This window comes from Harpia harpyja, chromosome 10, assembly GCF_026419915.1.
Source record: "Harpia harpyja isolate bHarHar1 chromosome 10, bHarHar1 primary haplotype, whole genome shotgun sequence".
Classification (NCBI taxonomy): Eukaryota; Metazoa; Chordata; class Aves; order Accipitriformes; family Accipitridae; genus Harpia; species Harpia harpyja.
In genome coordinates this window covers 23904684-23930281 of record NC_068949.1, presented here as the reverse complement: position 1 = coordinate 23930281, position 25598 = coordinate 23904684, and the positions used below count along the sequence as shown (strand labels likewise).

General features: G+C 46.3%; 2 protein-coding genes across 7 annotated transcripts in view; one reads left to right on the top strand and one right to left on the bottom strand.

Moving 5' to 3' along the window:
* Nucleotides 1-1373: 1373 nt before the first annotated feature.
* Nucleotides 1374-14044, bottom strand: NOLC1 (nucleolar and coiled-body phosphoprotein 1). Of its 3 annotated transcripts, none has more exons than XM_052799489.1 (14): nucleotides 13916-14044; nucleotides 13778-13833; nucleotides 13508-13629; nucleotides 11790-11905; nucleotides 10898-11039; nucleotides 10277-10380; nucleotides 9463-9613; nucleotides 7876-8016; nucleotides 7367-7456; nucleotides 5896-6042; nucleotides 5089-5670; nucleotides 4281-4393; nucleotides 3822-3902; nucleotides 1374-3535 (listed from the first exon to the last, which is right to left on the bottom strand). In XM_052799489.1, the coding sequence occupies exons 1-14, from the start codon at nucleotides 14024-14026 to the stop codon at nucleotides 3377-3379; spliced, it is 2115 nt and encodes a 704-aa protein (XP_052655449.1). In that variant the 5' UTR covers nucleotides 14027-14044; the 3' UTR covers nucleotides 1374-3376. The 3 variants fall into 3 exon arrangements, with proteins under 3 accessions (XP_052655449.1, XP_052655450.1, XP_052655451.1); XM_052799490.1 differs by having other exon boundaries at nucleotides 5110-5670; XM_052799491.1 differs by lacking the exons at nucleotides 7367-7456; nucleotides 7876-8016.
* Nucleotides 14045-16289: 2245 nt separating this feature from the next.
* PIK3AP1 (phosphoinositide-3-kinase adaptor protein 1) overlaps nucleotides 16290-25598 on the top strand; it is a 48507-nt gene continuing 39198 nt past the window's right edge. For 2 of the 4 annotated variants that reach the window (XM_052799725.1, XM_052799724.1), the window contains exons 1-2: nucleotides 18284-18602; nucleotides 24442-24858. In XM_052799725.1, the coding sequence (XP_052655685.1) occupies nucleotides 18299-18602; nucleotides 24442-24858 (721 nt within the window). In that variant the 5' untranslated portion in view covers nucleotides 18284-18298. Of the gene's footprint in view, nucleotides 16399-18283; nucleotides 18603-24441; nucleotides 24859-25598 lie in introns of those variants that run through there. The other 2 variants (XM_052799728.1, XM_052799726.1) reach the window with 2 other exon arrangements.

Sequence of the window (25598 nt, the reverse complement as noted above, 5' to 3'; positions counted from 1 at the left end):
CCGCACCCACGGGCCGCCCCGCCCGCCTGGGCCGAGGCAGGCGCTCGGCCGCACGGAAGCAGGGCGAGAGCGTCGATGGGGGGAGCACGGAGAGCCGCCCCCACCCCGCCCCGGCAGCTCGGGCAGGCAGGGAGGCAGTGCCCGGCAGCTCCCGCTTGTGTCTCCTGCCGGGCCGGTGTGTCAAAAGGGCGTCAGAGCACCTCTCCACTGACCGGGGCTGGACCCCACTCAGTCACTGACAGGGCCAGGACCCCCTCTGCGGGCTCCGTGAGAGGAGGGGGACGGGGGGGGCTGCACGCGCAGTACTCAGGACAGCGAAATGGAAAGGATGGCGCATAGGGGAATTAGGACGCCGGGGACGGTCACCCATACATGTACAGCACATGCCAGAGGGGGATGTCCTGTTAGTCCAGTTCCAGCCTTAACCGCAGCAGAAACTGCACCAGTGATGCACAGGGAAACTAAGCCGAGGTGCTCCACGAGGTGTGTCCTTTACAGCAGGACAGCAGCAGAGAGCAGAGATGTAGGTTAAGCCTGCCTAGCAGCTGCAAAACCTTGCCAAGGGAGCCGTCTTCCCCTAGGAGTGCCAAGCACATAGAAGAGCACGTAGCTTTGAGAGTCTCACAAAGCATTCCCCAACCCAGCGCTTGTTGCATGTGCTCAGCCAGCTCCTGATCTCCAGCGAGGCTAACAAAATTCTTTGCGTCTGCTGCTGAAACTTCAGACAGCGAGTGTTACACCTTCTCCTACAACATCACATTTGAGGTGGAAGGTGGTGGCAGACAGTGTTGCTTACAGAGCAGTTGACAGCCCAATCCGCCTGGCGATTCATCCCAACCTTTCCACAAGAGGTGTAGCACAAGGGGTAAAAATAAGCACTACAGCACACGAGACCTCCACCAGGCCCTACCTATTAGCAAGTTTCTTTTCCCTGCACATATGGTCACGTCTAAGGGGACACAGAAATTACTTCTTTTAAACAGGTATATACAGAATTTTTCAGTTATGCCTATTGTTTCCTATTCCCATAGGCTGGTGCTACTTAAGTTATATTGCCAGCTGCCATACAGCTAAATTGGTAGCAATATTTGAGAAGAACTAACCAGATATTCTGGTGGGAAGGGACTTCAACAGCCTCAGTTTGTCTTGGTATAAGCAAATATTATTCTAGAGTTTTATCCAAATTTCTTGCAGAGTCACTCAACAGCCAGCTGCACAGGCCACCTTTCACTTCTGAAGGCCTGTTACCTGCACATGAGCATGTAACTAAGGAGGCAAGTGGTTGTAGACAGATGTAGAGACAGTGCTACATTACCCCCAGCACCCATACCCTCCCTGCTATTCCACACCTTTAACTACCAGATCCACTCAGATTACAAAGGCAGCAATCTTTATTTTCCGACACATTAAAATTCTCACACTTAAAATACCCCCAAAACATAAGTTTTTAAAAAGTTCAAGAGTTCCAAACATAAGTTCCTGATAAACAGAAGAAAGAGGGTAAATGAGAAATCACAAGCAAGATGATGTTCAAATCCCCAGGCAGAAAATACTCTCTTCCCACCTGCCTTTGGCCTCTAACCTTTAACTCCTTGTAATAACCGTGGTCTCCTGGGCCCCTCTGCACTGTAGCCTAGAATTCAGGCACCAGAGTGATTGTGCAAACCAGAGGGGAAGTCCTGAAAAATGCTCGTTGGAACAAGCTGCAGCTCATGTATATCGGGGTGGCTCATCAAGTCTCATCCAACCCTCAATTAAGTGACACTGCTTTGCACACAAATGTAGCTTCCTATAACAACAGGACTCTTCTCATTGTCACCCTTTGGGGAGGGAATGGAAACACGGAAATCCGGTGCTGCATAACCTCTCTTGGTGGCTGGCAGTTTCGTGAGATGGGGTGAGCAGTTCTCACAGCCCATGACCCCGCTTCCCAAACATGTGCTACCACTGTTCAATTCATACTGGCTGTGGGCTCAGCAGACTGCTCCACGAACTAGAATTAACCCACCTAACGGGAAAAAAAAAATAGTCAGGGGAATAATTTTCTACCAGATGCGAGTTGCACCAGAAACAAGGAGGCAGTAATACAACTGGAGGGAAAGTAAGCCCTCCTCTCAACCGCAGTAAGCCATTATATTGTCTCAGTTGCTCGTGAAATCTCAGTTTAGGCTGCAAGTTACTGAACTTGTTTGAGGCTTCCCATACTGAACATGTACTTGTAGCTAATGCTTCAAACCTCACAGCACCAGGCTTTATTTGCCTTAGTGCTATGGGGAAACTGGCATTTTACTTCCTGAGAGGGATTTAACAGATGGAAAACAGCTCTAAGAGCAAGTGATCCAACCAAGAAATTTAAGGCATTAATGATACATTCACCTCGACTCTTAAGAAGCTGCACAGCACATTGCTGGGAGTAAGCATAAGCTGGCATGTTTTATGTTCAGAGAGAACAAGCAGTAATGCCACACTGCAGTCAGAGCCTCTGAAACAAAAACACAGCAAAAAGCAGACCTGGGGAGAAGAGAGGGCTTTATCTCCTCTGCCTCCTTACCCATTCCCACTGAGCCAACATCACAACCTCCATGCAGTCAAGAGCTTCTGCACATCTCCACTCTCCAGCTACGTTCCCAATGAAAGTGTTACCAAGAGTGCCACAGCACTACTGCAGACCTTGGCCTTTCTGACAATGGCCCCCCAACTTGCAACTGCAAGCAATACAGCTACTCAGCTACTAACATGTATTTAGACTCTGCTTCTCTAAGTACTCTGGTTAGTGGCCTCAACAGGAGTGGAAGGAAGAGGAAGGTAGGAATTTATTGCAAGGTGAAACCATAAAAGAAGGAAACAGAAGAGGAACCCTGTCACACTGTAACTGTGAACTTGAAATGTCAGATGGGGGTGGGGATTACAGCCAGAGGGTTCAAATCAGTTGTTGCTCTTACAGTATCTAGCCAAAGGCAAGTTACAATACTTGCCATTTCACAGGTATCCCAGTTAAACTGGCTGAAAAAGTGGGAGGTTAAGATACAGGAAAGTGATTTCTCTTTCTTCTACTAGATAGGCAGGAAACCAAAATGAAAAAAATCACTGCCAGCCTTTTAAAATAAGACCATAGAAAATATAAGTCTTGGAGATCACCCTAGTGGTGCCAGTAACACCAGCTAAAGGATGGTTCCAAATTAGGGGCCTAAACCAGAATTAGAAATAAAAGGGGGAAACATCCAACCATTCGCCCACATCCCCACGCTGGAGCTGCCTGCCCCGCAATGGGCTAGGGGAGGTAGCAGTCCAGGCAGGCTTGACATCCATAATGTCCACATGCCCATCAGAGCCATTCTGGTGAGCAGATGGTTTATGAATTCCAAAGGAAACATTCTCAGTCACTTTCAAACTTGACAGAATTGACTTGGGTCGATATAGTGCCCCCACGGTAGCTGCCTCGTTTTTTCTTTGTCTTCTCATGGCGGAAAGATTTGCCTTTAGTGAACTTCAGGATATTGTTAGCCTTCTCACCCCAGTCACCAGCTGCTCCTTTCTGTGAGGGATGAAGGGGGAGAGGAAAAAGAAATTCAGGTCAGTACCCAAGAGAGCAAAGACAATGCTTTGCACTTCATCCTACCCAGCAAACATCAGTGCATTAACACTGGAGCTGATACGGCTCTCCCACACGCCTCCTGCCAGTGCTCACACACTTCCTAACAGCACCTCCTGGTGGAAAAAGTTCCCACCAAAAAGACTGCCCACAAACATACCAAGGCTGCTCTGCCAATGGGCATTTGTGGAGGCCAAGTGTTACCACTCTGGGCACTACCTAGCCCTACCTTTGCTTCAAACGAGTTATCAGCAACACGGGCATCCAGCTCAATCTCTTCTTCCCTTACGCGGCGGAATGGAGAGGCTGGCTGTTAAAGAGAAAGAAAACAAGGTACAGGAAGTGCATGATACTCAGTGACAACTTCCTTCCCTCCTTGCCCTGCAAATATGGAGCCATGTTCACATCACCTCAACTTTTAAGTGTTTCTCAGATTCATAATTATTTCCCTTCTTCAGATCAGGCAGCTCAGGGATGCTCCTGTGCAAGCATATCCTATCAGCCTTTGCTAGAATAATATTATGCACGTATGTGCACTCCCTAGGGTTCTCCACACAAGGTTCAAGTGCTCAAGGAGGGAGCAAAAATACAAATAATGCTGTGGGCTCAACCTCCCCCCCAAAAAGCCTACTTGTTCAGGAGGCAGAGATGCCTCTCTCACCAGTCACCACAGTCCACCCTCACTCACCTGTTTTACCTTGGGAACTGTGTGTGGTGTTTTGGCTTTGATCTTTGCCTTTTTACTGTGTGGTGTCTCTGGCTCCTGAACATCTTCCCTCTTCTGTTTCTTCCCGACTGTGCCTGTTAGATGTACAGCAGTAAAACTTCAAAGGGAGTAACTGCAGCATTGGGAAAGGTAATGGCATCTCTCCCCCAGAATGCGAACCCAGCGTTGACACAGGTGTGAGAATCAGTCCCTGCATTACCTCACCCAGAAAACAGACTGCTGTAACAGACACTAACAGCCATCATGCATCAGAAAGGATTTTGCCATCCTATCCTAATGGATAAAGATAATTTTGTGGAATAGGGTACCTCTGTGTTAATGATTTAGTGCACTTGAGAAAGTTCTGTTGGTTAAAATTTGCCAGTTCTTGGGAGTCACACAGTATGCACTTGCACACATCACTAGGGCATTCAAAGTTGTTCTCCTGAAGGGATAAAGATTGAGATTGTGTATTGGGGCGTCATCTATGGTGTCCCACTCAACACAAAGTCCTCCAGCAGTCTGCCTTGCTATCACCAACAATCTTGTCCATGCACAGATGGCAACTGGCAACAACTGTACAGGAAAGTACTTCATGTTACCACAAATTCCACTGCCAGCAGATAGGCAATACAGACAAAAAGGATCACAACAAATTAAAAACTAGCCCTTCCCTCTCAGTACTGCACCAGATGGCATAATCTAGTAGCACACAGAGATTAGACTGAATATTGTTTAGGAAAGGCTTCCATCCAATCCTTAGCTCAGTAACACTGCCTGACAGACCCACCTCCCAGACTGTAGGTAATACCTCCATTGACTTTTCCAGTCTCTTCTTCAGAGCTGCTTTCACTGCTGCTACTGCTGCCACCAGCTGGCTTAGACTTCAAGTTGTTTGCTACTGGTGTGGATGCTTTTGCTTTCTCTGTGGTGGCAGTGGTCTTAGAACTGTTCTGTGCCCCTTTCCCTGCCTTTTTGGGCTTCTCATCCTCTTCACTGGAACTATCAGATGAGCTGCTACTACTAGTAGAAGCAGCTGCCTTCTTCCCCACAGTTGCTTTTGCTGCCCCTGTAGATTTGGTGGCTGGTTTCACTGCTGGTTTCTTTTCTTCTTCACTGCTCGAGCTATCAGAGTCAGAAGTGCCTGCTTTGGGAGCTGGGGCAGAAGGTTTGGACACTGGCTTACCCACTCTGCCAACTAATTTAGCTGGAATGCCTTTTTTCTTCTTCTCATCCTCAGAGCTGCTGGAGCTGCTATCTGAATCAGAGCTACTTTGTGCTTTCTTTGTGGCAGCTTGTGACTTCTTTGTTGCAGGGGTTGCTCCTTTAGTTATGGGCTTCACAGGGGCCTTCTTGTCAGAGCTATCAGAATCTAGAGTGAAAGGAAAATAATAATCAAGGCTAAGCCCCATTCCTTCGACATGAAGCTAACGCACAGATTCAATGTTGATACACAGTGCACTTCATTAGCTGCTTGAAACAACACTGCAATGGGTATTCCTGTCCAACTACACCCTCATACCCTGCCTAGAAACACAGAGGTCTAAGCAAGCACAACATGCAAGTGGAAATTCTCATTTTTTTCCTACCCCAGTACCTGAGCTGTCTGAGGAGGAACTGGAGTCTTTCTTTGCTTGTCCAGGCTTGACAGCTACTTTTGCTGGTTTGGAAGTATTCTTTATCACAGGTTGTTTAGCTGGGAGCTTACTCCCTACCTTCTTCTTGGCATCTTCAGAGCTGGAATCTAAATATTAAAAAAGGATGTTAAGTTAATAAGCTTCTAGTGCAAGTTACTTTAGCAATAACATGTATGCAACTCATGGGGAAGTGAAAAGCAAAATGGGTTGTGGCCCAAGGCTGAGCCACTAGATAACTGGCAACAAGCATCATTTGACAAACACTTGAATGGTCAGGGGACGGCATCCATCTTTCCACGTATGTTCTTTGTTGGGAGGAAGTGGAAACAAGCAGTTTAAGATCTTCACTAATGCATGCACAAGGAAGCAGGTATTTGGAGAATAACATAGGAGAAGAGCTACAGAATAAGGAACTGGAGAAAGTACAGGTATCACCAAGAACAAACTCAGGGATAAGAAACATCAAGAACAGAAGCTATGTGGTAAAGATCAAAGAACAGGCAAGAAATTAGGAGATAAAATTGACAAAGCAGGGAAAGTGAGGCAGCAACAGCACAGTATCTCATTTTAGCTTTCTACTTCCTGCATCAGATGTGTTTTGCAGCAGTCTGAGGATGGACTGGAGACTCCTGTGTACAAATACGCCTTTGTATTGTGTGTCACAGCAATGTGGAATGCTAAGCCCTATCTATTCCAACATTTCTGAAACACTTCAATAACAGCAGTCAAAATCTTGTCCCTTTGTGAGAAACTAGTAACAAAAACAGAAAACGCCAAACTCAGCCCACTTGTTGAAGGGTCACACAGTCTAGTTCTAGCTGTCTGCAGATAAGACAGGTAGCTGCCACCCACAGTTCCTGCCGTGGCACCAGAAATGTTGAGATATACAACAGGAATACCTTGAACTTGGAGGGGGAATGTAGCACATAAGGAACTTACACAGGAAATACAGCATTGCAAACCTTAAACCTGATCAACAGACAACACAAAGCACGCTGCCCCTAGGGCCACATTAGGAGAAGGCATCTTTTGAGTCTATTTTGAACTTGGTACGGTGATAATGTTTTTTATCTTGGAAACTTCTCCCCAACACAATGGAATAACAGAAACCAAAAATCTTAAGACACAGATCCTCAAGAAGTATAACCATTAACATTTCTGGAGAAACCTGATACACGTGATGCCCCACCCTTTCCATCCAGCAACATGCAGACCTTTTGGCACTTGCCAATGGTCTCATTGGTGTCTCATGGTCAGACTCCACTCTGCAATAGCAGGCTGCTGTTTTTTGATTTCACATCTTGTTAGCTATGGAGACTGCGAAGCTTTCAAGCTCCTATGCTAAGGATCTTAGCAGGTACAACACTATACAGCAACCTGGCCAATAAAAAAATTAACACAAAAACCCCAAAACCTTATTTCTTGAATTACCTGAGTCACTGTCAGAACTGCATTCAGCCTTCTTGGTAGTCACAGTTTTGTTTTGGGGGCCAGGGATTGTTTTAGATACTACTGCTTTGCCTGTAAAAGCAAGTTTAAAATTAACAGGCCACATCCACACCAAACCTTTGTCCCAAGACCCAAACCTTTCCAGATGTGAAAAAAAAACTCCTCAGTGCACCAGCCATTCAGCCAGCACATCAAAAGCCAAGCAAGGACCTGGCCAGCTGCAGTAATGGGCCTGGCTTATTCCTGCTAAACTAGATCCTGACAACTTTTCAAACCAACACGTGCAAAGCAATCCAACCTGTGCACAGTTTGGATCCACAGATTGTACACAGTGTTGTTTGGGACACCTTCAAATTACTCAAAACTTCCAGAGAAGCAAATAGGAACATAGACCAAAGTCAAATGGCTTTTTCAAGGAAATCAAGACATTGCCAAAACATTTTCTGCACTATGTAGTACTTCCTCTGCAGCCTCCTCTCCTCACAACTTACCTGCTCCTCCCTTTGGGGGCACCTGCTCTGCCTCATCACTACTGTCTGAAGAGTCACTGCTCTCAGCCTTTTTTGCAGGAGCCTTGGCAAGGCCCTTCTTTGTCTGCGTAGCTTGAGGAGGTGGTACAGCACTGTACTGACCTATGAAGACAGACACAGCATTCAGGTGCCTGCATGATAATGCGAGCAGCACATCAAGATGTTTGCTGTAGTTAGCATAAAGCACTTCTTCAATTTGGTTCCATTTATTCCCCTTCTGTAGCTACAAAGATACTAGTTTATAATTTGAAAGGTTATTCCCACCCCACTACTACCTCCTGTTTCTACTGTGAGTTTAACTCTCCTCTTTGGGTTCAGCTGACCCAACCATCTCTGCAAAAGTTTTCTCTGCACTTATAGAAGAATGGGAGCTTGCGTTGCCAAACTTTTTCAGAAAAAAACAGAGATGTCAATTGTTGATTGTTTATATTTACTGCTGTCATGGCTTAACCCCAGCCAGCAACTAAGCACCATGCAGCCGCTCACTCACTTCCCCCGCCCCCGCAGTGGGATGGAGAAAAGAATTGGGGAAAAAAAGTAAAACTCATGGGTTGAAGTAAGGACAGTTTAATAGAACAGAAAGGAAGAAACTAATAATGATAATAATAACAATAATAAAAGGACAATACTAATAATAAAAGAATTGGAATATACAAAACTAGTGATGCACAATGCAATTGCTTGCCACTCGCTGACCGATGACCCATTAGTTGCCAAGCAGCAATGCCCCCCCACTGGACGTGATGTCACATGGTATGGAATACCCCTTTGGCCAGTTTGGGTCAGCTGTCCTGGCTGTGTCCCCCTCCCAGCTTCTTGAGCCCCTCCAACCTTCTTGCTGGCTGGGCATGAGAAGCTGAAAAATCCTTGCCTTAGTGTAAACACTATTTAGCAACAACTGAAAGCATCAGTGTGTTATCAACATTCTCATACTAAATCCAAAACATAACACTATACCAGCTACTAAAAAGAGAATTAACTCTATCCCAGCTGAAACCAGGACAACTGCCTTCTCAAATCTTCTGGTTACAGAATCAGACTGAATTTCAATGCTTGATCCTCCACTCAGATCAGCTCCCTACTGGAATTCTAAAAGCACTATGAACAGAGACCCATTTAGCCCATCAGCTGGATTGCAACTGAACAGCCCTGGATACTTCACAAAGAACCTAAAAAAGCTTATATTGCTGCAGTTACAGAATAACCAAACCACTGGCAAATTACTTCCCAAATCCTGGCAGACAGGAAAACTGCAAGAAGAATGAACTTAAAGGCTACCTGAATAGAAGACATGGAACAAACCAAGCAGAGTCTGTCACAATCTCTCTCACTCCCCATCACTTGCTGAGGGAGGAGCTGGAGAAAGCTTAGCCCCAACAGCACACATGAAAAGAACTGCGGTATTTTGGGTTCATGATACCACCACCAGCACCACCTGGAACTTTGCATGCAGCAAGACTTGCTTGTGCACTGCACATGCTTCTCCCGAGACAGTGGGACTAGCAGAAAGCATCCTCCCAGGTAGCAGCAATGGTATTTAGTACTTACCAGACTTCCGTTTTTGTTTTGCAGGTGGCTTTTCATCGTCTGAGCTGTCAGATGAGTCCTCGCTACTGGAACTTTCCTTGGCACGTTTGTTTTTCCCTGGACATGCTTGAGTGGCTGCAGGTTTCGGCAAAGGTGCTTTTTTGGGAACAGCCTTATCACAAGAAGGAAAGAAATACACATTAGAAAAGTTACAGAAATCTTGTGGGGACAGCTGGATGTGGATCTTGTTTAACTCTATGCCTCACTTAAAAGAGCAAATTCTGAAGACAAAAGAAGAAAGATTATTGAAGATTCTCAAATGCAAATTTTAGGAAACAGATGAGCATCATCTTTCTGGCCGCTCTGCTGTTGTTTTCTGCTGCATGAATGCTGAATGAGGAGCTCCTCACACTAAGGGGCACAGAACTGACTGAAATGGTAGCAACTGCCACTTGATCAAACACAATTATGATTATTCTTGTGTTGCAGAAAACATTTTTAAACACTCCCTAGTGGAAAACTCAGTCATGCAAAAGTGAACATATAATGGAGACTACAGTATGGTTATGACACAATGAGATGTTTTCCTGTAAAAGGAAGGAGCAGAGGAAGTGGTAAGGAGGTATTAGGGAAGAAAGCTAGTGCATAGAGAGGTGCTAGAACACATAATCCCACTGTATAAAGGAGAAGGAGGTATAAGAGCCACAAATGCCATGCTCAGCACCTGTATAGTCTGTGTCTTTGTCTACATGTTTCACAGTCCCTGCAAGACAGAGATACCCACAGTCTTACAGTCTTCTACGGGATTCATTAAATTTTTCATGGTCTAATTTACCTTCTTCGGTGCAGCCTTTTCCTCATCAGAATCTCCACTACTGCTGCTACTGCTTGCTGCTTTTCCATTGACCACCTTAGTGGCTGCCCGGGCAGCTTTACTTCCTTTTGAGATAAGTAAAAAGGGACATTAGAAAACATGCTATGGTAGATGAGGGGTAATTACATTCAACATAAAGTATCATAGAGAAAAGAACCACAGGAAGCCAATAGGACAGATTAAGGCAGTACTGCAGAACTGAGGCTTTATCCTACTGCAAGCTTAGAGAAAGTTTTCAGAAAACTGTCCATTCTAGCTCATCAGAAGTTCCAGGACTAAAGGCTAAGATCTTCCGTGCTCTTTGAGGGGAAGACACTGGCAAAAACACAACTTAAGCAGTTAAGGTTGCTGATTACAGCTACTTATGCAAAAAATGCGGCATTCGGGACCAGATCTTTTATTTGCAATCAGTCCTACACCTCTTCCATGTCAGAAGCAGACTGGACTGCAAATAGCAATGACAGCAGATTTGCAGACTACTATGTTAATACATATGCCTTTGCATGTAGGTACAGCCTCCATCACTCCTTCCCCAGCTTTTCTGGCTTTGCACTTTGACTCATGATACACAATAAGAAGTACCCGGTTTAGGTGTTGCTGGTTTTGGTGGCTGCTTCTTTGGTGCTTCTTCATCTGAGCTGCTTGACTCAGAGCTGGAACTCTCTGCTTTCTTCTGAGGCTGGATTTTGGTTCCAGCTGGCTTCACCATGGGTTTTGCACCTTTCTAAACAACAGGAGGGAAAACTGATTAGCCCGTGTAGCCATAAAAAGAAAAAGAGGCTAACATGTGGGACACATGTACAGAGAGTATAAACAGTTGTCTTTCACAGAGGTTACCGTTTTGACTTGGAAACACCATGCTGCCTAATGGTTAGGACCTCAAAGTCCCTGGATAACAATTTTGCTCTGGGAAACCTCCCAGCAGCCCATGGGAAACTTCCTTTGCACCTCAGTCTCCAATTCTGCCTCCTCAAAATGGGGCAGCTCTGGGGCTGGCACTGTTCTCTTCCTTCTCTAGATCACACTAGTTTGAAGACTGAAAATACTGACTGGGCAACTCTGGTTCGTCTTCTCCAGTGTACACTGACATCATTCTTCCTCCCCCCCACTTCTCAAGACCATGACTGCAGCAAGAAACAGGAAAGAGAAGTTTCTCTTTTTATAGATACACATATATGTAGAAAAAGATCAAATTTGATTTTAGCAATTGTAAATAAATTTTTCTCTGCAAAAAAAGGAAGCCCTGGCAGTCTTAGGATAAAAGCAAGGAGCATGCTTGGATATGAAACAAAGTGAGTGCTGGTCACGAAACCAACATTACATTGCACCTGCAGCAGTCTAGGCACTTCATAGTTCAGGAAAAGCAAGCCAAATTTCAGAGAGAGTTCTACTGGTCAAATTTGCTATTTGACTTCAAACTATTGCTATTTTGACTTTCAAACGTGTATTAAAGAGGCTGGAAAGAAAAGCTGACCTTTACTGGCTTCCTCTCCTCCTCTGAGTCTGAATCATCACTGGAGTCCTCGCTGCTGCTCTCTGCCTTCCTGGCTGGAGGAACTGCTTTTGCCTTGGGCACAGCTGCTGCTTTAGCTGCAAATAAGGGACAGCACACATTGATAGTAAGTTAATTCACAACTTTCATGTACCTGTATCCTGCACTAGTGTGTATCAGGGCAAAAGGATATACTAAGGTCATCCAACCATGACTGAAGTTCGTAATACTGACTTTGTTTCTTGAACAGTGTGTGGCAGAAGACCCCAAAACAGGTAGGCAAGAGGATAAAACCAATTCTAGATTTTTTTTATCTGTCACGTACACATTCAAGTGCAGACTTCTATCACCAAAAAGTACACCCCACAGGGAAACTGTCCCCACAAACTGAGATAATATTAACTGGGTCTGCACACCCTTCAGCTTAAAAAAACCCCACTTAACAAGTGCAGACTTCCAAAGAGAACCACTGCAATGCTGTTAAAGTTCTAGACACTTTGCTTAACATGTTTTAGCCAAATCTACTCCTTCCTGGTTACCAATTGCTTTTTAGTAACATGGAGCAAAAGAAATCATTTTGCCTTGAGTTATATTTGCAACTGTCCTTACCAAATAAAAATCAGATCCAAGTTCAAATTCAGCTTTAGGATGGCTCAAGTTGAAGACCAGTTGTCTTTCTGTGTGTCCCCCTCTCCCTGCCTACTCCTCCTCTCCTGCAAATCTACTGCTAGATACACACAAACTTGCATGCACTGTGATTAAGGTAAGGCATAAGAACAATTCCACATAAAAAGGGAAAAACACAGCTCACCACATACCAAAGTGCAGTGGAGGGATGTATTTTTTGATAGCACTAGGACACAGGTTTGAGAGAAAGGAGGGTAGTAAGCTCACACAAGCAGCAGGTGAGTAAGGATGCTTGGCATTTCTCTGGAACTTGAGGATTCAGCACACAACTGCCCTGCATCAAACAGGTCATGGTGCCCACCAATACAGAGGAGCCTGATAAATCCTAGCCAAGCAGGAGCTTTGTCAAATTATACGTATTTTAACAAATGTGAAAGCACTTATAAAACCTGAATCAGTTTTCCTACAATAGCAAGATGAGAAACCACTCTTTAAGGCTCTCGGTGAAACTGAGCGTCCCTGGAAAATAGCACGGAAGAAAACCCATGAGGTAGCTACCTCCCATAGAGAGAGTAACAGTCCAATCAACATGCACTCAAAACCCCATTTCACTCAATATTTAAATCAACACATAATTTGAATGTGCCGAAGCAAGGAGGAGTAACCCTGCCGAGATATCCTACCAATGAGTGTTCGAAAAGCAGACTCTCGATATAGACAAGACAATGAAGGTGCTACTTCAATAGCACCTTCAAAACTCAATACAGCCCAATGCCTTCACCAGTCTCAGCCAAGAGACAAACTGAATGGCTACAACCTTCTAGCGGACACAAACCCTGATGTGCTTAAATTATAACTGGATAAAGAGATCACCCTCAGCTAGGATGAAGATACCTTACATGTCATGGGCAAAAGACCTGCCAGAAACAAGATCAGCCAATACAAACCCTGTCCTTGATAGCTGCTGAAGGACCTCAAATGAGCCGCTGAAGCTGAGCTCTATATCCAGGTGAGGAGCCAAAGCCAAACACAACCCTGGCCTGGCCTGCCCTAGGGCCGCTCACAAACCCCACCTGGCTTCTTGGCCGGCGGCGTCTCGTCCTCCTCGCTGGAGCTGTCATCGCTGCTGGAGGACGGCTTCCTCTTCGCCTGGGAGCCGTTGGGAACGAGCTTTCTCTTCTTGGCCGCTGGAGACCTACAGGAAGGCAGGCTGAGCTGGGGACTACGAGGCGAGGGCCGGACGGCGGCTGGTGCCGGAGGGTGCCCGGCAGCGCGGCGGAGCCGCCCCCCCGCCCCGCTCCGCTCCCGGTAAGCGCGGCCCCCGCTGCCGGAGGGGCACTTACTTCAGCCAGTAACTGAAGATGTCCAGGAGGGAGGCTGCGTTGGGGTCCTGCTCCTTCTAAACCAAGAGACAGGCCGCGTCAGTCAGTCAGTCAGTCAGTCAGCCGCCCGCCCCGCCCCGCCCCCCCCGCCCCGCTCACCGCCGCCGCCTCCCTGGCGAAGGCGCGCGCGGCGCCCTCGAAGCGGTTCTCGCGCAGGAAGGCGAGCACGAAGGGGAAGAGGTCGCTGGGCACCGCGCGCCACTCCGCCATGCTGCCCGGCCGCCACGTGCCGCCTGCGCGCACGCGCACCGGCGCGCGCAGCGCCACGTACCGGCGCGCGCACGCGTCGCTTCGGCTCCGCCCTCCCCGCCATGTTGGTCCGGCTGCGGCGGGGGCGAGGAGTCCACGGGCGCGGCGGGCGGGTCTCGGTGCTCGGCAGCGGCGGCCCGTAGGAGAGGCCTGCTGGCGGGGGGGGGTAGGAAGGGCGCGCAGAGGCACAGTCATCCTCCCGGCCTGAGGGGATTTGGAAACGCCCCGCTCGGTGGCAGCGCCCGCGTCTGGGTGAAAGCAGCCAGCAGGGCGAGAAGGCTGCTTGTGGTGCAAAGGCAGGCTCAGGGCTCGCAGCGGAGAGGAGGAGGTGGGAAGCCGGGACAGTCTCTGCAGGGAGTCTCGGGAACGTGCATATGACATTGGAAGAGGGAAGACTTCGGTCCGCTTAAATCCCCCCCGCCCCCCAATCTAATCCTACTTTTAATCCATTTTAAATATGATCACTGAAAGGGGAATAGTAGGGAGCAGAAGGAGCAAGGCATGGAGGAGCACAAAACAGTAGCTGTGGGCAACCTCAGCAATAGCAGTGTCCTCACAAACGGTGCAGTCCCACATGGCTTGAACACGGCAGGTAGAGCCCGATGTCAACAACAAGGCTCATCAGGAGTCCGAGGAAAAGGTGAGCTATGACCCAGGTCTAGGACCTGCATGAGGAATCTATTCCAGAGCAAAAGGAAATGCTGCCAGAGGAAGGGCTAGGGTAAAAGTAACACTGTGGATCCAAAGAGACTACCTATAAGATGGAGCCAGAAAGGGAATTGAGGATAAGGTTACTTACAATGTGGGTTTGAAGAGCATCAAGGAGGTAAGGTTGGCAATAGTGCTTGAAACTGGTAGAGTGACAAAATAGGATAAGCAAGCACTTAAGACCCAGGCCTGAGCTCAAATGGAGCTCCTGGGCCTGTGGGCAAAGGGTGGGTGTGGAAGTCCCAGGTGAGGCTGATCAGGATAAGCATGGCCTGTTAGTGTACTCAGGACCCTGATAAGGAGATTTCATGCAGCTGTTGTATATTGCAATGGCTTTAAATTAGTCATTTCTCCAGTGAAGTTTTTTCTTCTGTGAAACTGAAGGTTTGCTCTGATAGATGTAGTGTTCTGTTCTCCTTGCCTTTGTGATAGAGCTTTTTTTGGTTCTCTTCAATAGAGTGTACTATAAAGCCCATTGAGGGTAAAGAAAGAAGAGTATTATGCTGGAAGTCCTGAGTTAGGGCTGCCAGGGTTAAACAACTAGTAGTAGGTAGTGTTAATGCTCTTTACATTTTCCCTACTGTAGCCTTCTGCTCTTAATCATCTCCAAATACTGCTGTGCCCTGCTGCGCAGGTGTTCTGTCCCTCCTGTGTGCAGTTATGTAGTGCATGCTGAACACACACGGGCAGGCTCTGTGCCCAGCAGAGTACACCTGTTGCTGGTGTCTCTGGAAGGTGCCACATTTGCACTGTTGGGGAAGGAAGAGCAGCTCATGTAGTGATAGATTGTACTGTAAGGTACAGGTGCTGTTGCCTGTAGTGTAGAAGAGGGACATTCAGCTGAGGGCTTGTGAAATATGTGTACTTTGTTTTCAGATGCCCCTGATCTGGCCTGCCCCTGTTATATATGGAATAACTCGGGGCTGTGTTGCGGAAAGGAAACTGTTTCCAGGAACCCATATTTCCCTCAGTTCCTGTAGCTTCCATCCACAGTAAGCTACAGTTGCAAGCTTCATCTGTAAAGCTCAGCACAAGTTCTGTGCTTTTTGTCTGCATCAGAAAGGAAGAGATGCAGCCATTGCTGGTAAACTCTCCTTATTTTAAGTCCTGCTGTCTGACTGAAGTAACTGTTGTGAGGAACCAGGGAAATTACTGGCTGTGTTTGCTTCACTGGCTCACTTCTCACCTGGTTAGTAAGCATCTCCCTCTCCTGCCAGGCCCTTGCTAGTTAGGTCTGTTCCCAGATGCTGTGTGACTGCTTCTTTTCAGAGGTATGTGGCTGTCTAGGTGTGTTCCCCTGCGTTGTGCCTGCAACTGTCCAGATGACCTGGCAAGGCAGTAACCATGCAAGGAAAGCTGTTTTGTTGTATTCCCCAAGGCAGTAGTGGGAGATCCTGGGATCTAAAAAGCAAGCAAATTCAACTGATTGTGCTACTGCTTGTGAATTCCTTTGCTCCCCTCACCTACTCTTCATAGGTCTTTTCAGTCCTTCCCCTTGGCTGGTGTATCTCTTTCGTTAAGGCTGCAGGGAATGCTGTTCACCTCACAAGAGAGCGTTCCTGTGAGGGGTCTGTGCTCTTCCCACTCTTTGCGTGGCCAAGAAAAGGTGAACAGAGTTGGCACGGGTATTCAAACACTTACTGCATCCTATCCTTGTTGCGCCTCAAAAGTACCTAGCAAAAAAGCAATGGCTCTAGAAAGAGCAATCTAGTCCTTTTCTTTGGGCAGGGATAAGACAGACCCTTGAGAATAATGCTGCAAATGCACCTGTGTTCACATGCTGCAGTGAATTGAAGAGAGGAAGGTTAAGACTTGTACACTCAATTTGGGGCAAGGGAGGATGAAGGGCTCCCTCTATTTCCTCGTTTTGTTATTAATTCATTACAAGCTGTGTTATTCTTTCCCTTAGGCCAGCCTAATGTTCTAGGGTATGAACGGGCTTTTGCCTCCATTTGTCATCTGAGTTTTTAGGTGGAGGTTGCTGTAAAGGTTGCTGAAACAACATGCTAGCAGTTGGTTTACTTAAGCTCCTTTGGGGAGGAAGATTAGTTTCACTGTAGTGACTTAGGACGTTTAAACCCTAAAGAGGTTTCCTGTGGGCTTTGCATTGATTGGATAAAATACATAGCATCCTAAGTGACACTGATGCATATGGAGAAGACCCATGGGTTCCCACAAAGCAGGAAGCTGACTCTGCTAGCCCTTTGTATGATACTGCAAGGCTTTAAAGAGAGAAAGAATTTTAAAAGCTCATTCCAAGGAGCATGTTGAAATCCTCGTCTAACATCAGAGAGATGGTTTTGGTTTTAAGTTTCTATTCTGGAAGTTAGAAGATAAAAAAGCTTTACAAGGGAAATAATGTGGAACAATCATTATAAAGTCATATACATGGTTATCCATCTGTTTTACTAGTTCTTAATATATGTGTATTATTCCATAATAGTCAAAGAATTTGGCTAGAGACTCTAGTTTCCACCTAGTAAATTTTTGTCCCTCACATAAATCCCAAGTGGATTCTGTATTTGCACACTTCTCCAGTGCCCAGTTGTTCTTTATTCTATTGTACATTTTCAGGATGATTCAGGCGGGAAAGTGCTGGTTTCTGCTCTGCATACCTGGAGTTTCTCATAAGGCTGTATCATCAGGAAGTATTTTTTTATCCTCGTACTTCCTTGTTGTGGGAGCAAACACTCTGTTTTTAGAAGACAGGCTGTGGCACGCAGTTTGTGAGCTTAAAGTAGATTTTGGGTAAAGAAAGATTTGGGGGTAATGAGAGTTTGACCAACTTCTAAGGTAGAGTTGATTAGTAGGAAACAGTTGGTTCCTTGCTGTTTGTAACCAGCTCTGTTCTAACATTAGCATCCGTGACATTAAGCTGCACACAGAATGTCCTCTGACTGCTTGAGAGTGACAGTCTTGACTGGGAAACCAGATTGTAAGGGATCTGCTTTTGCTCTGCTGGAAGCGCATCAATGAAAGACTTCACTGGTTCTCAGCAAAGAAATGTTTCTGAATGCAAATCAGTGCAAGTGGTTTTTCCAAGTTTGCAAAGGAATAGACTGAATTACTTGGGCAGAATCTGTTGCTTTGTCTTCAGCGACAATGTTAAATTGAGTCCTACTCTCTGAACTCCAGCAGTGTCCTTCCACCGCTTGTTTTCTCTGTACTCAACGATGAGCGTAGTCCTATGGAATCTGGTAAATCCAAGTTAGAAGACAGCATCTTCTAGAGGAAAAACACAGAACATCAAGCTGCTTCACTCTACGTGGAACAACTTGTTTTTCCCCTAGGGAAAAAGAGAACTCCTTGCTCACAGGAGACAGAAGTCAAAGCCTAAGTTAGGTGTGCGCACAAAGCAGGTCTCGCTTGTTCTCTTCCACAACCATTGCTCCAAGTTTCTCGTGACTAGGGATATGGGGTTTCTTTATCACCGTCACACATAACCTTTCCTCGTTGTAGCACCGTTTCCTCGGCCGCCTATGGGATATACGATTGGGGCCCGTGGGAAAAGGGAATTTCCCTCCGATGGCAGGAGGATCTCCCCGCGTCCCTGGAAGGCGATGTACCGCCGGCCGGAGCGGAGCCGAAGGCAGCCGCCGGCGGGGTCGAGCTCCCGCACCGTGCGCGGCTCTGCCGGGGCGTTGCGGGCCGCCCTCCGGCGCCGAGCGCCCTCCCGCCCCGGCCGGGGGGAGGCGGGGCCGGGCGGCGGGACGGAGCGCCCGGCCGGCGTCGAGGAAGTGGCCACCGCAGGGAAGCGCCGCAGTCGCCGGCGATGTGAGGGAAGGGGATCGGCCCCTTCCCCGCCAGCCCCGGACCATGGCGGCCCCCGGTAGGTGCCGCGGCTGCTCGCCCCGGGAGCCGGGGGCGAGCCGCGGGGTCTCTCCGCCCGGCTGTGCTGCGCGGCGGGGGCAGGCTGGGGGCGGCGGGGCCGGGCGGGCGCTGCCCCCGGCGAGCCGAGGCTCTCCGCGGAAGCCCAGCCCGCGAGCGAGCCGTCCGGCGCGTTGGCGCCGGTAAGCGGGAGGTGACGGAGCGCGGCTCCCTGCCCGCGGCTCCCTGCCCGCTGCCGCCGGCGGGGCGGTGCTGCTGCACGGCTCTGCTCGACCCTGGCGCTCCGCCGCTGGGGAAGGGGGAAGGAAAGTCCTCTCGCCGAGTTTAGGGGGGCCCCGGCGCCTCTTCAGAGCGGCGGTGGTTCCTTTGTTCGCAGCCAGGCTGCTGCGCTTGCTGCCTTATCTTGCTTCACTTGGCTTGAGCTCAGGGCAGGTGCTGCAGAGCTCTCCTGGGTCTGGAGTGCTCTTCGGTTTGGCAGCTTAGCCCTGAGGCAGGGTGTTCTGTAGAGGAATCTGTGTCTGCTAAGCCTTTACCACCTAGTTGTTTTTCTGTGATGTTTTGTAGAGAAGTCAATTCTTCCTAAATACTGCTTTATCCCACTGCATTTGCATACTTCCTTTTTGGGGTATGACTTGATGCCCCTTGCCACCGCGGCACAGGATCACAAGGAAGCTGAGCTAGGTTGCCATCAACGAGAATGTTTTACCTAACGACGCATGGGCTGGTAGAACTGGTTAGAAAGGAGCTGCAAACTCCAGGGGGAGAGGGGTTTAGCGTATATTGTGTAAGTCTAGCTAGTGCCCAATTTGCAAGTTCCCCTCCCTGCGGCGAAGTGTACGTGTTTTATCTAAAAAAGGAAAAACGTGCCATTCTGAGGGTGTGAAGTAACGTTAGTGTTTCACTGACGCGTATCTCCTTGTGATGTAAAAATAAGCTAAACGGAGGCCTCAGGAGACTTGTGGGCAAAACTACTTTTCTCCTTATAAACAGAAGGTGATTTCACACAGACTCTTAACAGTAGAACAACTTCAGGTTCGCATATCGTAATGCAAATCTTGTGTTCCTGTCACTGAAGTTTGATTCGCAAAACTTTTATCTACTTTGATTCTGCTATTTCCTCTTGCTTGTTTGAAACACTTTAAATAAAAGTGAAGGTTTTCTATTCCAGTCAAAGTGAGAGGTCTCACTAGGATGTTAATAATTATTGCATGTGATCACTATTACTTTGTTATGCATTCCAGCTAGGCAAAGAATGCATTTATTTCCTCATACATCACTTAAATACAAACACTTCAGACACTGAAATATGAAAGGCACTGAGGACCTCTGTTAATGGCCTACCAGCGGCTTCTAATGCCTCTTGGAAGCGTGCTCTCTTTTAAGAATTTGATTATTAAGACACCTTGGGTTGGGTTTCATTTATATCGTAGGCAATCATCTTTCACAGGAAGTGAATCCCTCCTATCAAGGATTGATATTTTGGACTGCCATATTTGTGTATCCTCCATACACATGAATCCCAAAGTAAACTGAGGACAGGCTGTGTAGCGCTTTTTCATTTAGTCTGAATTTGAGGTGGGTTTGATCTAGCAGATGAAAATAGATTTGCTTGCCGCTGCATATGATCATCTGAGTTGGAGTAAAGGATTTGTCTGTTAGGTTTTTTGCCTGGTTTGTGGGCAATGAGAAGTCATGGTCTGCTTAGGAGAGGGGTGTAAATACCTAGAAAAACTGTGTATTATTAGAGGCCCTGAATTTTCTTTATGGGACCTACAAGTACAATGGAAAACTATTTATGATCTGTAAATTGAAAAAGGTCAAACCTTTTGGCTTGTAGAATGAAATAATAGGTAGTAACAGTTGATGACATCTGATTCAAATTTGAAAAGTGTTAAGTGGGCAAGATGTGGTCTTACCCAGAGCTGATATGCCAGCTTCCTGCAGTATTCTTTAGCTATTTCAGTGGTAATCCGAACCTTACGATATGGCCATAAACCGCTATCCCATGTTTGCTCTGAGCTCAAACATTGTCACCTCACTACTCCCAAACATGGTCCAAAGATAAACCTGATTTGTTTGCTTCTCTGAGAGGGACTATGAAGGCATGATATAGTCTATCACTATAGGATACTTTTATTTTCTTGCCATGGGCCTTCTGTGATTTTGACTGAATTGCTTCATCCCCTTCCATTCTGCGTGCAGTTTATAAGCTAGGGAAAGCTTTGTATCATGTTCTGTCTCTGTGGTGTTTAGTCTGTGGGCCTGCCACCTCAATTAGAGGTCTTAGGCATTTCTACAGTACTAGTTTGTAATCTCATCAGTCTTTTATCATTGCTGTGTAATGGAGTGTGCAACTAAGCACTGAAGAGGCAGTTACAACTGGAAAGGAGTCCGAAGGTTATGGTTTATCATTGCAAATTGCAGCAGAACAGCACCTGGGTGTTTTTCTATGAAATAAGTAGATAAACATGCCCTGCAATATTAATAGTGCTGACATTTTGTAAACGGAAGCAAAAGTCACTTTTATAGGAATGCAGAAACAAGGTATTGTTAAAATTTAAACTAGATTACACTTGAGAGTGTGAAAGATTTTTGAAGCGGTTGGCTGGCACAAATCTTCATCTTGCTATTGCATATACGGTTCATATCTTTCTTACTTGAATTGAAGGCTTCCTTGTGTTTGTTTTTCCAAAACCAGCCTGTTGAACGCCTTGTCAAAGCATCCAAGGTCAGGGTTTAAAGAAATAAAATACTCGGTGTTCACCTAGGGATTTACTTATATGTGTACAATAGGCAGAGTATACATTGTGCCTTGAAGTGTGCTCTCTGAGTTTTTCTGTAACTGATGCGTGAAGACTTGTGGGAAAAACTCCCGAAACATTCTGTATTCTCAGTTTATTACACTTTTCCCTGAGGACTGGACGATAGTTGGTGCTGCAAAGGGAGGTATTTGGTTAGACAAAGAATAGCATGATCCAGAAAAGTGAGTACTGTCTCATCCTTCTTTTAAAAGGGGATGTTGCAATTGAAACTATTTCTAGATTTTTGTTTTCTTTGAAACAGTCCTGTTGCTGACTTAAGCTTATTTAGCTCTTCAGGACCCACTTCCAGTATTTTTGGTTATGAACATAGAGAGTTTCCTTGGCACTAGAGGTGGAGTCAGTAATTTTATTTCTTGGTTCTCCTTTTAAAAGCATTGTTCCTCAGTTTATCCGAGAAGTGTAAAAGGCTATGGGAGTTGAGGTGAGAGGGCCTGAGGAGAGCTGGCGCGGCTCTGTTAAGGGGAATGCCGTGCTGGTAGAGCAGTGCTATCTGGGGAAGCGGTACCTTTCCTAAACACTAGGTGAAGTTCCTTCCTACTGGGTGCAGAGGCTACACTGCTCTGGCTGATGTTGTCTCTGGGGATATAAATGCTGGCAGGGAACTTGCAGAGAGTCTGTCAAGTTTGCATCTTTTGCCTACATATCGGATAAGGGAGGCTTCTGAGATACTTAGTGCTCCTACAGTGCAATGCATGTTTAAAATCAATGGCTCCCCCACCCTGTGTCCTCTCCAAGCACAGGTGCTTCCTTTCATTGAAAGACTGGAGAAGGGTCTGTTTGCTAACAGGTTTAGTTGCAGAGGCTGTGCTCTTTTTAAAAATGCACGGTAGGATTAGGTGTTCCATTTTACAGAACGTTAAAATGCCCTAGAGACCACTGCCGCTTTCCCCAGAGTCTGGAGGTGGGACTTCTCCCACAGAGCACCAGGGTAGAACTTTAGGACCCCTGGGCACACCTCAGAGAGTCGCTGCATCGTCTCCTCATCTGATGAGGTCAGATTCAGCTGGCTGTGCTGCAGCGCATGGATAGTTGTGCTGCCCTTTCCCACTGTACTGCATGTAAATCAGCTCGTGGTACTGGAAGCAGAAGTTTCTGGTACTCCTCCCTTTCTAGGATAAAATAACTGACCTCCTGAATTCTGCTTGGTTTTCCTGTTTTTGTTCATGTGATTCAGTCATCTTGGTCAGGTGATGTTCAGCCAGAGCAGTATTTTGGCAATAGTGGTGTTCTCATTGGTGTGAAAACCATCTTTTTTTCACAGCAGTTCCACACTCTTAGCTTAAAGGTGCCAAGGCTTTGGGTCTGTTTGTTTGCTTTATGAGTTTGCTGGATCCCCTCCATTGAGAATGCTGTCTCCTACAACCCTCCCTCTGGGGTTCAGGAGCTGTATTCACACAGAAACGTGCAGCCGTCCTAGTGAATACTGCTGAAATGCAGTGTCCATGTTCTCCATAGCTAGGACATTATCCCTTCACTGCTAGAGACTTTCCATTTATGCAGGTAACCATAACGCTATTGGTTGAGCACACAGCACATCTCCACGCTTTACTTCTCAACTGTACCACTTCTGTTCGACTACAATTTAAAGTTGGTAATTGTATGGTTTAGAGCTGGAGTACTGTAGACTAGACTTTATTTCAGCCTTCATTTCTTAATGAAGGTTCTGGGGAAGGTGGCAGAATGGAGTCTTTGGAGGCTATTCAGTTTTGGTTGAATTTTAATAAGGTGACTGCAAAACTGTCATCTTCAATTCTGGTAGATTCACTCTCTGCAGATGCTCTTTTTGGCATGCCAAATTTTAGGCATTGTCTTCTACTTTAATTAGAAAAATCTGCCTTTGCTTGCTTGCTTCTGGATGGAGATGGTTTGGAAATGTTGACACTTTTAAAGAGTCAAACTGGAATTAGAAGACGACAATTTGCTAATATGATTTGAAATGCTCAGCACTGAAATTTACCATGGGACCAGAGCCGTAATTGTCAGCTTTGGGCAAACTTCTTCACAGGTGAATGGAAAAATTAAATTTAGATTTAAAAGTTGTCTTGAGATTGGTGGGAGAGCACTGCATCATGTCATACTGGTTCAATCTGCATGTGATCTTCTTAGCAAGCTGGAAACAATGTTAAAAGTGCTTTCATGCCAGAGCACAGAAATACAGGAGTGTGTAAGTAGGCGCTGTCTCTAGAGAACTATGGAGTAAGTCAATTTTGGCAAGTGTATTTTGGGCTGTGTTATGGCCACCACTATTGAATTAGTTCTTTCCTTCTGAAGAGAGGGTTTTTCATGCCAAAATGGTTGGGAAGCCTTTGTATGACAGTTCTGGGGGAACGACTCTAACACAGGCTTGCAAAGCCTGGTAGAGCTGCTGTGCTGCAAGCACTGGGGCTGGTGTACCCTTCAGTTGCATGCATACTTCACAGGCAGTTTGCTTTCTGCTGCAATGAGAGCAAATGTCTAACACCATGGAAGCCATAGTGACTTCCTGTAAACGTTGGGGGACCAACCTCACTTAAATAAAGGCCTTTCTTATTTTAGGTGTGCTGTATTCTGTGTATACTCAGCTTGAGCTCGTAATGGTCTGCAGTTGTGTTGCAGAGACCCTATAGTTCCCTAAAATGATTTTACTTCACTGAACTCCCCTTTTCAAGCTATTTTGTTTTGGAGGTCGGGTTTTTGTGGGTTTTTTTTCTATCAACATGCTTTAAATCTGTAAATCTCCACATGTGGTTTGTTTCACTTGAAACTACATAGGAAATCCCCTTCTTCATAGGAAGGTTTTTGAGAATGAAAAAAGTACTTATTAGTGGGGTAAATGCAAGCAGGAGTTCAACCACCCTTAGAATTGCTCTATGGCTGTGAACACCTCACTTTGGATATATCTACTGTTCTTTTGAAGTGTTTTGGAGCTTCTGACATGAATTATAGGGACAGCCCTGTGGGTTTTTTGCTGCAAAGCTGTGGGTCAGTTCTTGCTTTGAATTTAATCCTCCTCCCTGTGATCATCTTGTGCCTGTACAGGAGTCCCTGGAGGATATGATGTGCTGATTGTGTATGCAAGTGACGCCACTGAATGGTGTCAGTACCTCCAGAACCTCTTCCTCTTTACTCGGCACGTTCGAAAGCATCGGATTCTGAGCTACCAGCTGGAAGGCGAGTCTGCCATCTCCCACCAGGAGCTGGACCTGTTCAACAGAAGTCGGAGCATCATCCTTTTGCTATCTGCTGAGCTGGTGCAGAGTTTTTATCTCCCTCCTGTCCTGCAGAGCCTTCAGGAAGCTTTATGGCCCCCGTACAAAGTAGTCAAGCTGTTCTGCGGTGTTACAGACTGTGATGACTATTTGACCTTTTTCAAGGACTGGTCTCAGTGGCAAGAACTCACAAATGATGATGAGCCTGATGCTTACCTTGCAGCTGTCAAGAAGGCTATTTCAGAAGGTAAGGTAGCAGCTGTGGAGTTGCACTTCCTGGTCAGGGGTTGGAAGAGGGAGATATGTGATGCTGTTTATCCTTGTTTTAACACTAGTGAGGTGTTTTACTGAAATACAAAATTATAGCAAATTGCACAACCCTTGTAAACTAGGAATTTTTGCAAGCCAGTTTTTCTGTGCCTGGTCAATTGGTCCCTAATTCAGGAGAGATTACCAGTGACTCACAGAGAACTTCAGAATTTGGAGGTTATCTTAGGTGCCTGGTTTTGAATGCAAATCGAAAACAAAAACTGAGTATCTTTAAAGTTCTGCCTGTAAATATTGTGCCCTGCAGTTTATTGACCCCAATCAATGGAAAATTATCTTTTCCTTCAGACTTGCATTCTGTCATGCCAGAACCAAAAAAAGGTTGTCTAGTATGTATTCTCTAGCACTGGGCCTGAAGTCAGAGATATAACCATAGTGGCAACAGATCAGCTTGTTACCGATGGTGGAATGACAGGGATTAATTGGAGAATTGCACTGATGGCCTTAAAAATAACCCAACCAGTCTTAAAGTAATCACCTCATAATAAACACAGAGGACTTACTAGTGCAGAAGTATTAACAGCTGGAGACTACAGAAGCACAATGGACTGATTTTTAGTTGAGTGTGAACTTTCCTAAACTCTAGAGGAGTGTGTGGTATTCCTTTCTCATAGTTTCTGTTGAAGTGAAGGTGGAGAGCTCTGGGGAGTCGTGCTGGTC